The following is a 15,882-nucleotide window of genomic DNA, read 5'->3' as shown; positions in this document are numbered from 1 at the left end:
AAAAGCTCACTGCATTGTATGGACTGTGGAAATCCAATGGCATGAAAAATACCACTCTTCATAATGTTCACATATGCTGGGGAAAGAACCTGATTTCCGACTCCGAACATCTGCTGTTGCATCTGGTTAAAGTCTAGGAAATGCATGTTTGTATCTGTGATCTCCTTCCATCTGAATGAAATCTTAAGCTCTGGATAGAATCCATTCTTCAACATCTTTAGTAGTTCTTTCCTTTCTTTAAATCTGGATTTCGACATCGCACGTGTACGAAGTTTGAAGTTAGACTTAGGAAAATAAATAATGTTCTTGATAAAATTCCCGACTTTCTAAAGATTTAAGCTAATTAAAGCATGAAGTCAAGAAAATAGTCCATACTCTTTGTAGATTTTGACAATTAGATTCAAAGTGTGACAACGCTAGGGCATGGAAACCCTCTATAAAATTCATTAATACCTCCTTATGCTTAGAAATTATGCAAACTAAAATGCAAAGGAGTATACTGGATCAACAATGACTAAGGAAAGGTGTGAAAGGTTGTGTTTTCACACAAGGTATGTTTGAGGACACCTTCCGCAGTCAACAATGAAGGTCACAAATCTGAAGACAACCTGCAACTAATAAATTAACTTAAAAAAACATGTTGCGATCCTTAAAAAATATGCACAAAATTGATAAAAATCAGTCTTCTTGATGAAAATAACTTAATCTTGGAAACATAGTTATGGCTGGTAAAAGATAAATTTCTGAGGACAAGCAGCCATTAACACAGTTGCAGACCTTGAGACAGCTTTCCAATGGTCTGAAAATGATCCCAAGATGCCTCCAAATACTCTCCAAATGCAAATTGCTAAAGTTGCAGCTGGTTGGGCAATAAAAGTTGAGTCTGAAAATTGAATGTATAGCCAACAATGGAGGTCTAAATCTGAAGCAAACTCAGATCTGAAGCAAATGACAGCAAGTAGGGAGGCAAAAGTGGCATCAAGCACGCATGGAATTTACCAAAGCTCGCTCCAAGCACTTGCAAAATAAAAATCGAACTTTCCCAGCTATAGCTCCATTTCTGAAAATTCTGAAAATGTCTTCAATGTAGCTCAAATTTGCAACAATGGAGGTCTGGAACAACAAGCAACAATGGAGAATAAAATTGCCAAAGCTCTCAAACACTAAAAATCACCATCCTCAACAAAATTGCCAATTTCTACCAAAAGTCGCCAAACTTGGAAAATCGCCAAACTTGGGAAAAATTGAAAATCTGGAAATGGACTTCAATGGCAGAAATAGCAAGGATAGCCATGTTGGAAAAAATGGAGGAGGAAAGAATCTTCAATCTTACACTTCACTTCAACACTTTGCCAAAATTCGCCAATAAGAGAGAAAAATCGCCTTTCATGGAGACACCTGGCAGATTTAATAATAAAATATTGCTGGAAACTCTTCTCTTATACTTGCTTTTGCCTCTCATTTTCACCACACAAGCAATGTGGGATAAAACACTTGCTTATAGACTTGTTTGGCAAAAACCAACTTGCTTCTAGAAGGGTAAAAACATTAAATGCTTATTGCAAGTTATTTAATTTTTGCTTTTAAAATTTTAAATAATCATTAATCATCATTTAAAAACAATTAAAATGGGGCTCACTTATTAAATATTTCAATTTTAAGTTAAAATTGACCCTCCAGGGGAAAACCGATATGGGTTGGGATTAAAATATCCCACTAAATATCATTTAAGAACGTCAAAAATTCCCCACAAAGAAAAATCGATCCCAGTATGGATAAAAATCCATACAAAATTTCATCAAAATGCATATAAAACAGGTCAGGAGAAAATCGATGGGGGTATGGACAAGGAATCCACACTCCAAATTCATTTCATTTGCAAAAAACACTCACTGGTGGAAATTCGACCTCAGTCTGGATGAAAATCTGGACTTAAACTCATCAAATTACTCTTAGTGGAAAACTGACTCAGGTATGGACTGAGAGTCTGCACAAAAATGCGCATTAACTTGTCATGAAACAACCTGGTGGAAAATCGATCCAGGCATGGAATCATCCTTAACATTGTCCGTACTATAGTTCGTACTTCAATCAGCACTCCTAGTGGAAAATCGATGGCAGTCTGGAAAAATCCTGACACTTACCTAATTTTAGCACTTCCAGGGGAAAAACGACTCAGACATGGGTAAACAGTGGTGGAAAATCATAGCTAGTATGGATTTCAGGGGAAACCCATGTGTAGTGTGGATTTTGAGTGGGGGAAAAGGGTGGGTAGTCTAGAATATGAGGGGAAAAACACTTCTAACCTGGAATTTGACCTTCTAACCCTTGGAATATGGATTTCTCTTAAGAATTTGACATTTTAACCACTCAAAATCACTTAGTGACTTCAAAATTAGACTGGACTTAGGCAAATTTTCCAAAAAAATGAGCGAAACGTTAGGAAATTATCGGGATAAAGTGCGAAATCAACTTAAATAATACCTTAGGAGCGAGAAAACAACTCCAAAAGGTCTGAAAACACCTTGACACTTTAAAATCACTGATGCGCGTGTTAAAAACAAGTTAACGCTTAGAAGGTCAATACTTAGACAAAATTTAGGATCATTAAAATATCAACGTTTGCAACTTGATCCTATAACTTCAAAACCCTAGACGACATTAGGCATGATCAAAAACTCGGAGACTCGGGCATGAGAAACACAAAATTGCCCACTAAGCAGCCAAAACCCTAACCTAACAACGCAACAAGCCGGAAAAGAGGGGGTCCCCGTTAGCAATGGAGCGATGTGTGAAAAGGTCACAACAGGCCGTTGCCACTATGCATAAATACTCAGTGCATTGATCTGGCATGCTCTAACTTGACAATCATGTTCAGAAGGGCTTGAATGTTGGGTCGTCATTGAAATTGCTTTACTTTATCACCAAACATAGTCCCACTTAACAAAAAAACAGATTGGCCAAATAAAAAGTAAATTGAATTTGGATTTTTGATTCCAGATATATATATGTATCTCCTTTTTGTTTTCAAATTCATGAAAATAATTCATTTTTCTGATATAATGCCTGACAGGTTCCAATACAAGTGAACAAACACATAGCATTCTCTGATGGAATGAAAATAATTGATGGTTTTGCCAAAGTATCTTCACGAACTTATAAATCACAAGATTTAATGACCAGAGAACTAGACAGGTATCCTATTAATCTTATGCTTTCTCTATGTAATATGAATATACAATCTGCGACATAAAGTCTTACACCGTTTATGGCCTCTTACCAGGCCTGATGGAAATACCTGTTTTGCTACCATGGAATTTGGTCTTGTTCGGAACATGATAGTTGCTGCTGATGAAGAAAGATACGTTGATGCAGGTAATAGACTTAATAATTATTGATGGGAATTACATTGATTGCCAGTAAATGCTCTACTGATTAAGATGCATGTTTTTCTTGTCTTTCAGCCAAGTGGAGAGATGAACTAAGTCAATTGCGTACACAGAGAAGCGACCGAACAAAGAAAGTTTGATACTTTCCATTTTACAAGTCAGGTGAGTAGTAGTATCTTAGCTAAATGTTGTATTGTACCGTTCTAATTTTGAAGCACTACTATGGTTTTGTTTTTATAGCTAATGTTTTTTAACACTTTGAGAACATTATATGTTTCTTGATGCAGAAGTATTTCGAAGGCAAGGGCAACCTCTTGTACATACGTAGGATTTGGAAATCACGTAGTTGAAAGCAGATTGTATCTATTAGTGTTGTATATCATGTCAAAAAGATGACACAATCATTAGGAGCTAATTGTTTGCTTTATTTATTTACTATGTTGTTGTGTAAGTAATCAAGTTGAGCGAAGATCTACTTGCCCAGTCAGTCTTCATTTCTGTATGTATGCAAGATTGCACTGAATGCAATTTGGCACATAGTTACTTATTTTGGGTGACTTAGACTAGTGTAAATTCTAGAATCTGTTCTGTCAGAAAGATGGATTAATTTCTCTTAAAGATTTGGGATTGTTGTTTATAATAAGCTATGTTAAGCATTCAGGTTGCATGCTTTTACTTTGACGCGACTCTTATGGTAAATTCTAGAACAAGGAAAAAGCTTAATCATTTGGGTTGTTCTCCACATGCTTAACATTCCAAGTGTTGTCTGAAATGTCCATTCCCTAAATTTCTATAACAATTTCATTTCTCAGGAAAATTTTCCTAATTTTCTATTTTCAAACATAATGCAAATGTTCCAAGTGTTGCAACATTTTTTCGTGGATAGAAGAAAAGCTTGAAAGTACGTTCGCTGAATTTAAGAATTTAAAATATATAAAGCAAAGAAAAAGCGTTTGATATTGAAGAATTCACCATGGATACGTAGGATAAAGAACTGTGATATACCATTGGAGGAGCAAAAGATTAAAAGGATGTACCTTGGAATATATCCTTACTGAAAACATGGAAATTACAGCTGCAAGGCATACATGTAGAATAAGGGTATTGTTCAAAAAGTGGCAGATCGGTATAAATTAGAATTAGGTGTTACTTGCTAAGGTATATTTGTTGCAGTCCATTTGTTTCCAATTTGTGAATTCTTCACTAAATAATTAGATATCAATATCTTTTTATACATTATTCTTCTGTCAAAATTTTGTGAATATAATTTTTATCAATATTCTGGATCACATGCCATGATTCATTGTAGAGTCTGAATAATTAAATTCATTGTTTTACAGAAGCTCCATTCAATTAGTGGACTATGAAAAACCTTGTCAATGTTTCTTCCTCTAATATATATTTGACATCTTTTTTTTAAGATCGAAGTAATAATTCACCCATATGATGTCTTGGAAAAGCGAACGGTTAAGTTTGAGGTGTTTTAGAGAGAAATGTGCTAGAGATAATATTATCCGTAGATATCTCTTTATCCATTTTGTCATCTTTCAATTCCACTTTGGAATAATCAATTTCAACCATTTGTTTACAATTTCTTACAATACGTTGTTATTGTCATTTGATAGATATTTAATTAAATATTTTAAAATATATAAATTTTTATGACATAATAAATTTTTAAAAATGTAGATATCACCTATCATATATATCTTTATTTATTTATATAATAAACCATAGAATTATTATGTATTTTGAGTTTATCAATAGAACTTGATTTTCTTTGAATGTATTCTTTGCATCTTTGCATCTATTTTCTACTAAATATTTGTGATGTGTCTGGTAACCTAATGCACAAAGAAAACTTACAATAGGTTGTTTTGACTCTTCATTTTTGAATGCATATTATAAAACAGGGGTCTTAGATAAATAGGTCATCTGGATAATGTTTAATTGGATTCATCTTAACAAATTTAATATTAAGGATATTAAATAAATAGTATAGCTGTAAATGTAGATACAAACATACCAATTTATATCTAAAAATAGAAAAGTAGATATAAAATAAAAATGTAGATCATCCAAAGATTTAAGGTAACACCCAATAAAGAGGCTTATTTCAAGGAGAATCTGGAGCCACCTATTTATCTTGAAGATTATAAATAGCAAATCTAAAGAGAGTTGCATATTTAATTCTAGATTATAACATTAGTCTTTGTTTAGTGATTGATGTGCCAAAATATTATTTCTTCCATCTTGTATATTATATTTGAACCAATGTGTGAAGTTTCGTTCTACTAATTTTAATACAATTTATATATTGGTTTGTTGGTTTTTAACTTTAAATGTTAACTAATTTACTTTTAGTTATTTTGACAAATCATGAAATTCAATTTGAAACAATCAAATTTAAGTTAGAACATTGATGGAAACAATCAAATTTGAGTTAGAACATTGATGCAAATTAATTTTTTTAGAATGCATTGTAAATTTTTTTAGAATGCATTGTAAATTTTTTTAGAATGCATTGTAAAAATCTTATATATGTAATATTCTCCCCTTATAATTAAATATATATATATCTATATATATTTTCTTTAAACGAATTAATATTAAAATAACATAATTTAATTTTTTTGCCATTATAAAATCATAAAAATAAATAAATTATTAGATTTTTTATTATAATATGAAATTAATAATTTTTTTTTCTTCTTTTCAAGAGAGATAATAGATCTCAATTTTAATATCTTAAAAATCTTAAAACGTTTATTATTTAAACAAAATAAATATAAACTTATTTAAATTATAAATTCATAAAAAATAATTAAACAAATTTACACCTAAATCATTCTGAAGGAAAAAAAAACTTGGGGAGGATAAGCATTCAATATTGGGGAATGACACAGATTATTTGAAAGAATTAAAGCTTGTGTTTATGACTTGGAACAACAGAGCGAAAGCCTGGACGAATCGATACTGAGGAATTTCTCAAATAGTGAAGAAAGAAGTGTCGGATTCGAGTTCCATGACAATCATTTCACCAACGCTGTGATTTTGGAGAAATGCAATGGCATCCCCTGCCAAGTTAAGATAATAATTAATGTGTAGATGAAAATGGTTTCTTGCCTGCTTCTCAGAGTAATAAAACAGTTGAGAGCAGAGCGCTTGGAGATACTTTTGGTTTGAGTAAGCTTATCTGGTTGAGTAATTATAGGCGATGCCGTGGATGTGGATTAGAAGAGCTATATTACTCACGACAAAAGAATTGTCCTCATTTGCAGAAAGAGAAGCATTCAACATTGGCGAATGCCACAGACCATTTAAAGAATTAAAGCTACGATGCCGCCTGTAATAGGAGAAGAGATCGATTGTCGTTTACATTCTTTTGGCTATTAATATTCGATTCCCAAAACTCCAAAATAAATAGATGCAAACATTTCTAGTGGACTTTATTGTTACCAATCGATGTTTCTAACACGCTAACCCACTGCCATTCGGAAGCCAATGAGCCTTGAAATTTTGCGACCGGCCAAAAACTCCGGCGTGAGACAATTCCGGTGGGGGCTTTCCCCACATAAAAAGCCTATCGGCTAATAATTAAAATTTTTAAAAAATGTTGTTTTGATTTTCAAATTAATTAATAAATATGTTCAAATACGATTTTAGGTAGATCCATCTCTATTTTTGGCCTCATGGTCGCTATCACTCTGTCAAATTGTCTTTCAAATTGAAGATCCAAATCCAACCACTGTATCCCTGCATGAATGCCTGCGCTCCCCTTCCTCCTTCAAGGATCATCGATGGTAGGTTACAAGAAGGCTCTCATATATCTAATTAATACATTATATGGGTGCAACATTCACTTTCAAACGGACTCCTACCTTGGTAAATTTTCCATTGCCAAAAAATTGTGATGTATGATCTTCATCTTAGATGTCCATGGTAATGTTTTATCTTTTTAGAAATCAGTCTCGACTGGTGAGTATTTATGAGTAGTTATACCAAAAGGGATAACCTATTGTGGCAGCAAGGGCTCAATTTTAATACATAAATATTAAATATTGATATTTAAAAAAAATAAAAATAAAAATAAGTATATTGGAAATACAATGAGTAGATAAAAAGAAAACAAATAGTAGTGAAAGTCAAGGAAGTGAAAAATGAAAAGAGAAATTTCAAACAAAACAATATGACAAGCCATTAGGATCTTGTTAGAATTCACGCTAACATTTGAAACTTAAACTTGTTTAGGAGTACATAGATTTAGGTTGCAACATTTATCAAGTCTCACTTGATCGAATGAGACTCTAAGTAGTCGTTGAGTGGTAGTTGATTGATCTAAAAAACAAGTGCACTAGTCAAGTGCCATTCATCCAACAAAAAAAACCTTGCACTAGGTGCAATGTTTGTACCCTTATATAAGATTGTGTCACAAGCCCCACATAAACTTGCCTTTGTTTTCTGTGCCATTTTTATTATTGTCCCAAAGGTTCTTCCTCAAATTTGGTTGAAGTTTGAAGTCTATATTAAGTGTGAAACTTGGGCTCATGCTTAAAGGTTTAGGTTTAGGTTTGTGGATAGGTTTTAGTTTTATGGTTTTGAGTTTAAATCTCATCTTCCCAACCAAAAGTATGATCTTATCCATCTCTATCTAATTCAAGAGATTCATTCAAACAAACACACATATATATAGGTTAGGCAAAACTAAATGTACATACACTTTAACATATGCTTCATTAAAACCATATCCGATAAACCCAACAAAGAACCATAAATGATTTTTCCAATCATAGTTTGAAAAGTAAACAATTCAACATAACTCCATTCTTTTATGACTCTAATCTTCTTCTAAAATGAAAAAATCTTTATAGGGCTTTATAGGAAAACAACTCCATTCACATATGTATAATTTCAATGCATATAGTCTCTTTAACCAGTGATCAAAGCTTAAAGGAACATCACATACATGTAAAAAAGGAATATCACATACAACATGTTCTTACATGATTAGCACATATAATACTCTCTTACATGATTAACATATCTTAAACCTTGATAAATAAGATCACATGATACCTTGTACGAGGGAACCACTAGATCTCATTGATCATTCGATTAATCTTATGGACTCATTTTAGTTCTTCACAATAGCTATTTTAGCACCTTGGAGGCTAGCTATTATATAATACAAATGAGCAAGTAGGTAAGCCATTCCACCACCTCTCCCTTATCCTCAATGTAGACTTGATAAATTCATTCTCTAAAATAATATAGACCAACTAGAACTCACAAACCATTGACACTAAAAGGGCTCTACTTATATGCACTTAAAACCCTTTGTATTTCACCTATTAAAACACAACCGAGTCTCCACTTGAGATGAGTTATGAATCGCACAGTCATAGACATTTGGATAACCCTCATATATACACATAGGAGTCTAACATTAAGAGTGTTTGAGTGATAATTGAAAAAGGAAAATAATAACTATTTTAATATGAAATTTTATCCTTTCAACAAGAACCTATACATTTATAAATGTCATCAAAAGATTTAATCAATATTAATAGGCCTAAATAGTTTTAGTAACATGTTTCTTTGAAAAGCTTCAAAGAATATCTCTTGATGGCTCCCGCTCCTCCAACTTTTTTGAAACTTTCAGTTTGCTTCTCCCACCCATGCCCCTAGATGTGCTATCGTGGGGTTCTCTACTGTTCATGGGTTTACCTCTATTGCTTGTGGGGGTTCTAGATCTACTCTAGCTATGGATGTACCTTCCTTGTCTCCTATTAATCTATCTTTGGATTTGTTAGTATGGTGCTCGGGAGTCTTGTAAATTTGGTGTGTGATGACGTTCCCCCTGTTGTTGCTCTCTTTTCTGTCATGGGTGTTGGGGTACCTCCAAAGCCTTTTTCTATTGTTGGTGGACAAATATTTGCTCATGTTGCCAAATCTATTGCTACCCTTCCTCCCAAGTGGAAATCACATCCTCTTGTTTGTGCCAAGACCTCCCCTGTTGTGCTCTATGGCCAAAATGTGGTGGAAACGTGGACTTTCACCAACCTTGCAAGTTGCTGTGTAGATTCACTGGTCTTTAGCCTTCTCTCTTAGATCTTCATTAATGGTTGATGGATTCTTGGAGGCCCTTATTTTCGGGAAACATTGAGATTTTCCCTTGTGCTAAGGTTTTTTTATTTCTTGTTTTATTTATGTTGTTGATTGTGATTTGGTTTTGAGCAAGTTGTGGGTTTGGGATATCCACTCTCTCTCGACCAAACCACGAACAACCTCATTTACCCTCTTACTGAACCACTCCATGTGTGTCTAGTTTGGGTTTGTCTTCCCAATCTTCCCCTTCATTTTTGGGAAGATTCTTGTTTTGACTTTCCATTGGCAACTCTATCAATCACTTCTTGAAGGTAGACAATACCACTTTCTTAATGGGTCTTTCTATTTTTGCACGCATTTTGGTCAATATTAACATTTCCATGCCTCTTCCTCAGTATGTGGTTCTCATATTTGGGGATAGGCCATGGACTCAATCGCTGGATTATGAGGGATTCCCTTTTGATGCCATTGTTGCTTCTCTACTGATCACTTGGCCATTAATTCTTCTCTCTCGAGGTATAAAGGTTTTGCCACTTGGTAGAAGGACACTAATGGTGATCACCTAGATGTCCTAACTTTTGATTCTTCCCGTGATGACTCTTCACATGCTACTGGCAATTCCTCCCGAGATGATGGTTTGCCTCCTACTACTGGTGTGGCCTCCTTTGGACTTGTGGGACCTTCTTCATCTGTTGCTTAATTTTTAATCTAGCCTTTGGTGGAGGTCTTGTTGCTTGGTCAACTTTCTACTCTTGGTACTAACAGTCTATGGGATTCCCGCCTCTTGGTCCCCCTTGTGATGGTGTTCCAAATGATATTATTGTTTGGACTGTTGTTTATCAACAAAGGAAAGATCAATCTTCCCCCTCCCCAAACTCTTCCCTAGGTTGTGGGTGATATTTCTACCCACCTTTGATGTGGGCTACTAGTTGTTCTCCTAGTGCGTTGGAAGTAGTTTGTTTTGGCCTTTTTTGTCAAAGGTTTGTTCTTGACCAATTGTTTGCGGCCTTTTTGGCCTATCTTTGTATAGGGTTGTCACCCTTGTTTTGTTTCTTTTTAAAAAGCATTGATAGGCCCACAATAATGAGTCCCACTTTTTGGACAAATCAGAACAATGAAATCGGTATTTTTCAGTAGATCTTTAGATTCAAATACCTATAACATCTAAATTATTTAGAATTCAAGGTGATGCAAACAAGTAATTTGTGAAATTTTGTGCACACACACACACACACACACATACACGCATACGCATATGCATACGCATATGCATACGCATATGCATACATAGACACACACAGACACATACACATACACATACACATACACATACACATACACATACACATACACATACACATACACATACACATACACATAAATACATACATACATACATACATACATACATACATACTTAAAATTTAGAAATAAATTATGATTTTTTTTAAGTAACTCTTAATAACTTATTTTTTAGTAAACAATATTTTTAAAAAGTGATATTTATGTTGTCATGCATATATTTTTTTAGAAAGAGTTAAATTATAATATTTAAAATATAGATTTTTCACACCAATATCTAGTGCATGGATATTTGTTTGTAATTTTTTGTTGCATAGATTTTTAATTAATTTTTGAAGTGAGATTAATTATAATTTGGACATAAGTGTATATTGTCTTATATAAATTTTTTTTATGCATTTGAATTAACTTTTTGTTATCCCTTGATTTGAGCTCACTCAAATTGAGGGATAACCCCTACAAATTTTTTCTTTTTGTATCTCATACCCTCTAAACACGTATATCGGGGTATTTTTCAAGTGCCCTCACACCTAGTTCAATCACCCATTTCGATCAGATCCCCTTCTTGTCTTGCCGTTTTTAACAAGTCTTTGTTTTTTGGAAGTTAGAAAAATTCCTTCTCATGTAGAATCGGGTTTTTTTTCTAACACTGCATGTGTCTTAACAACAAATATGCAAAAACCTGAACTACAGGTCATCCATGTTGCACAAAATGCGATTCGGTTTTTAAAATCTGATTTGCATATTTCTTTGTTGTCCCACATATGCCTCGAGTTTTAAAACCTGATATAGACCCTCTTTGCATTTCCTTTCACACATGTCGATCAAGTTTTAAAACTTGATGGACATGTTAACCTCCATTACATAACACTCAATTGTAGGTCAAGTTTTAAAACCCAATCTGCACAATGTCACATACCTCCATGCAGGTTGGGTTTTAAAACCCGACCTGCAACCTTTTTCACTTTCATTATTTATTCATAGTTGTTAATTAGGTTTCAAAACCCGACTGACATATCCTTCACTACATTCTCACATGTACTTCAGGTTTTAGAATTTGAACTGCAACCCCCTCTACACTTAGCTAGTGACTCAAAAGGATTTGATCTTTTGGTTTTTGTGTTTCATTTTCTTATGATGTAATAAGGTCCCTTGGACCAATTCATGATGTTTTGTTAATTATGTAAGGCATTCATGCCATTTTGGACTTTGTAACCCATCAGGACCTATTTGGTCAACTAGTGGTCAATGGTCACCCAAAGGTGTAAAAGTGGGTGAGATCAATGTATTTAGCATATTTGAGCCACATTTGGCCTATTTGTAATGACTTTGTTGAGTCTAGGTGAGTATGATAGGTTAGAGTGAAAAGTTGTCAACATTGCAAAAGATGCATGACAATTTTTTTCAAAAAAAGTTGTTGCCAACGGTCATAAGGTTCAAATGGTGGTTATGATTGGTTGGAAGGATGTATGTGTTCTATATAAACCTCTCCCAAACCGAGAGGAAGGTTGTTGATGTAATTTTTGGTGATTGGAATACAAAACTTCATTGTTCCCCTACAAATTTTCTGTAAAAACACGTGTTGCAGACCTTATATCTTTATTGTATGGATTGATTGATCAAAAAGAAGGCATATGGATTGTTATAAAAAATATATATCTTTAATTTTCCATAATATTCAAGCATTTTGGTGCAAATTTGAGTGAGATCCATCCAATTTCTAAAATAGGGTTTGAATACCCTCAATTCCTAGGGTTTTGTACAAAAATGTCAATAACTTGACATTCCCCGATCCAAAATTCATTCCACTTGGGGTAATGCAAATTACATGTATTTATTTTAATATTAAATTTTTTTTAGGGGAAGCCATGGAGTGAGGAGTGAGTTTCATGAAGTTTTAACCTAGCATCTCTATGTGACAAGTTATGAATTTGCTACTATTTTGAGTGCTGGGAAGAATTAGAGTTGTTTGGACCCCAAATGACTGTGGATTTTGTGGATTGAGAGATATTAGGAGGTTTTACAAGTGGTTTCATGTTTTTTTGAATAATTTTGAGGGTACTTGCTTTATAAAAGTGACCTAATTGGGGCTCTAGGCCTAGTAGGTCAAATTTACACTTTGGGGTTTGCATAAAGAGTCAAGGTCTGAGTTTGTACTATGGTTTAGGCCTTGTTGAGACATATAATTTAATGCATATAAGTTGTGTTAAAGAACCTTGAGTATGTGTATTTTGGTGTTGTCCTACGTTGAGGGCTTTTAGGCCTAGGGGTTGGTCTACATGGTGGATAGTCATAGTTTGAAGTTAGGATCAAAACAAACTTGTTTGGGGTCTGAAATTTTATTCATAAAAATGTTACAAGGTGTTCTTATGTCTTCCCTAAGAGTTACACATCAAGTTCATGGTCGTCTCATGCTTGAGCATTGAAGCCTAGTGGGGTTTAAGCTTGATTTTGCATGATGTGTGGTCTATCGTGCTTGGTATGTTTTTGTTGATGTCTACAGCCTTGTGAGGAATCTAAGATTGGTTGTGAGTTTGATCTAAGTGGTCCCAAATATATTTGGGAAGTGGTGACCAAATTTGGTCTAAGTTACTCAATCCTCTCAGGGGTCTGCATCACTCCGCCACTCCACACATGTCATGTAGAAATAGAGAATTTCTATGATATTATATGGAACATATGTAGAATTTTCCTAACTTTGAGAAATTATCAAACTCAATGATGCAATTTCGTTCCAAATGCCTGGTCCTACACACTGAGACCAAATGATTTTGAAGCACAAGCTACCTTGCAATGATATGAAGAAGGATGATGATAATGAAGACGTGACTCCGAAGACTTTGTTTATTTTCATATTGTTAGTTATGCATTATGCAATTTGTTTATGACATTTTACATGTAATTTATAAAATTGTAATTACATGTAACAAAACACAAATCAAAGTCAAATAGGTCTCTATGGTTGAATAAGTCAAAGTTGAAACTTTCCCTCTTTTTTCTCATAAGCTCTCCTCTATAAATTTGAAGGGCTTATTTGTAAATAGGACCTTTTATCTTATGCATTGAAACTCTGCCAGTTTGAAAAAAGTTTTAAGACTTTGGCTTAAGTTGTAAATCAAGTTTCAATCAATAAAGAAAATAAATTGGCATCTAATATTTTTCTTCGATTCAATATGTTTATGTGGTGAGATTCTTCTTACATCCTTCTCATTGCATTATCTTATATTGATTGAATTGTGTATTGCAGAGAGGCAATTTGTTTAAAGGTAATCAAATATGATCTTGTAGACTTTGTGCTACATCATTATATTTTAAGTTCTTGATATTTGTGAATTGATAATAGTTTGGAGACTTTGTGATGTATTTTGTTATCTACTTGGAGTAATTTGAATTGTGGTATATGTGAGAGACTTTGAGCTGCTCATATATCATAATTTTGTTCTTGTGATCAACTTGGAGAAGCAATGGAAGACTTTGGACTTGCATGAGTTTATTTGTTATTTAGGAATTGCTGGTACATTCTCAATTACTCTTTTGTGTAACTTGACTATTTATCAGTTATTATTGCTTAATTTAGTATTTTGATGAAACATATATTTTGTAATTGTCACAAGTTTGTGATCAAGGTGATATTGTAAGAAAAAGAACGTCTATTCTAAAAGAAGAGAATATGATGAATGCTATGCCCCTGAGAATAGATTAGTATATATAGTTTTAGTTTAGATACTACTTTTAATAGTTAGCAATGAGAAGGCAACCTCCCCTTTGTGAGGAGAGATATAATCTCATCATAACCATGGTTGAATCCATCATTTTGTAATCAATTACCTGATTACAAAATATTCACCCAACACTTTTTTTTTGTTAAAATGAGGACATCAATACCTAGAGAACACATTATTTTAGTTTTTTTTCTATTTTTTCACATGTTAAACAAAGACCTTAATGTTTCATGAAAAAAGTACATCTAAAAAAAAATAAAAAAAATATAGAAATCAAATTAAATATATTCTAATTATACATTTTGGAAAGCTTATAATAACAACTACATACTTATAAGACAAAACTTGTAAATGAATTCATTTTATCCCCCAAAATATAAAGCAAAAGTGGTTTTATGTTAGCATTTTGATAGGTATTGAGAATACTCCATTGTAAGTAGGATTTGAGACTAGAGGGGTTCTATCTAGTGGCGTTTGATCCAACCCTCATCAATTAAAATATTTTAAATGGAATCCCTTAAGCTTAAATCATTATAATTTTTTTAAAATTATGCGATTTCAAAAAATAATCTAGACATCTTAGAAATGGGACACTGTATTGTGGGATTACCTGATTCAAGGTGCTTACATAATTTTCACAAACTAATGCTAGAGTGTTGGGTGATAGGCTAGTTAAAGAAAACTCTAGTATTGTCTAAGTAGGATATGGGGGTCCCATATTTATCTTTTGTTTGTAGTTGTTATTGTAGAGTATGAAAAATGAACTTCTAAAAAGTATAACAATCCCAAATTTGAGTTAAATCTTCTATCTTACGCTCAAATAAAGGTGTCATTTCCTTCTAGTTTATCATATTTTGATAATGGATTACAATTGAAACTCAAAAGAGAAGCTTTATTTTATATATATATATATATATATACTTGTAGAATTAGATTAAAATGATTACAAAAATAGAACATACAGACATTAAGGAATTCCTAAAACCTGGACTAACTCTTTATCATAGATGTGAGCATGGTGCATTGACTATAGAGCGACATGTTTTCATCACGTATAAGTAAAGAAACAAATGAAAAATGACTTAACCTACACAAATTTCAAGGATGAGACAATGCAAAACACAACAAGATATAACACGTCTTCATTATAATATAAATAAGCACATGGTGTAAAAATAAAGTCACGAATATAATCCAAAATCAACAAGAGCTTCTATGTAGAGAAACACATAGGAAACAAAGAGAAAGGTTGGGGTGGGTGTTTAGGGGCTTGCCTCAGGCAAAAATTCATTTTGTTGTTTCCACCTTCATAAGCAACCAAGATAAATAAAAGGTAATTGACATGCAAGGAGAAAAAGAAA

General features: G+C 33.3%; 1 protein-coding gene across 2 annotated transcripts in view; it reads left to right on the top strand.

Annotated features, from left to right (window-relative positions):
* Window positions 1-4,070, top strand: part of LOC131040780 (bifunctional nuclease 2) — a 74,046-nt gene extending 69,976 nt beyond the window's left edge. For both annotated transcript variants that reach the window (XM_057973739.2, XM_057973737.2), the window contains 4 exons: window positions 3,074-3,195; window positions 3,284-3,375; window positions 3,465-3,551; window positions 3,677-4,070. In XM_057973739.2, coding sequence (XP_057829722.1) covers window positions 3,074-3,195; window positions 3,284-3,375; window positions 3,465-3,529 — 279 coding nt within the window. In that variant the 3' untranslated portion in view covers window positions 3,530-3,551; window positions 3,677-4,070. The remainder of the gene's footprint in view (window positions 1-3,073; window positions 3,196-3,283; window positions 3,376-3,464; window positions 3,552-3,676) is intronic.
* Window positions 4,071-15,882: the final 11,812 nt, after the last annotated feature.

The sequence above is a fragment of the Cryptomeria japonica genome, chromosome 4 (assembly GCF_030272615.1).
Source record: "Cryptomeria japonica chromosome 4, Sugi_1.0, whole genome shotgun sequence".
Taxonomy (NCBI): Eukaryota; Viridiplantae; Streptophyta; class Pinopsida; order Cupressales; family Cupressaceae; genus Cryptomeria; species Cryptomeria japonica.
Note: the sequence above shows the minus strand (reverse complement) of the source record. Positions and strands in the feature narration are given on the sequence as shown.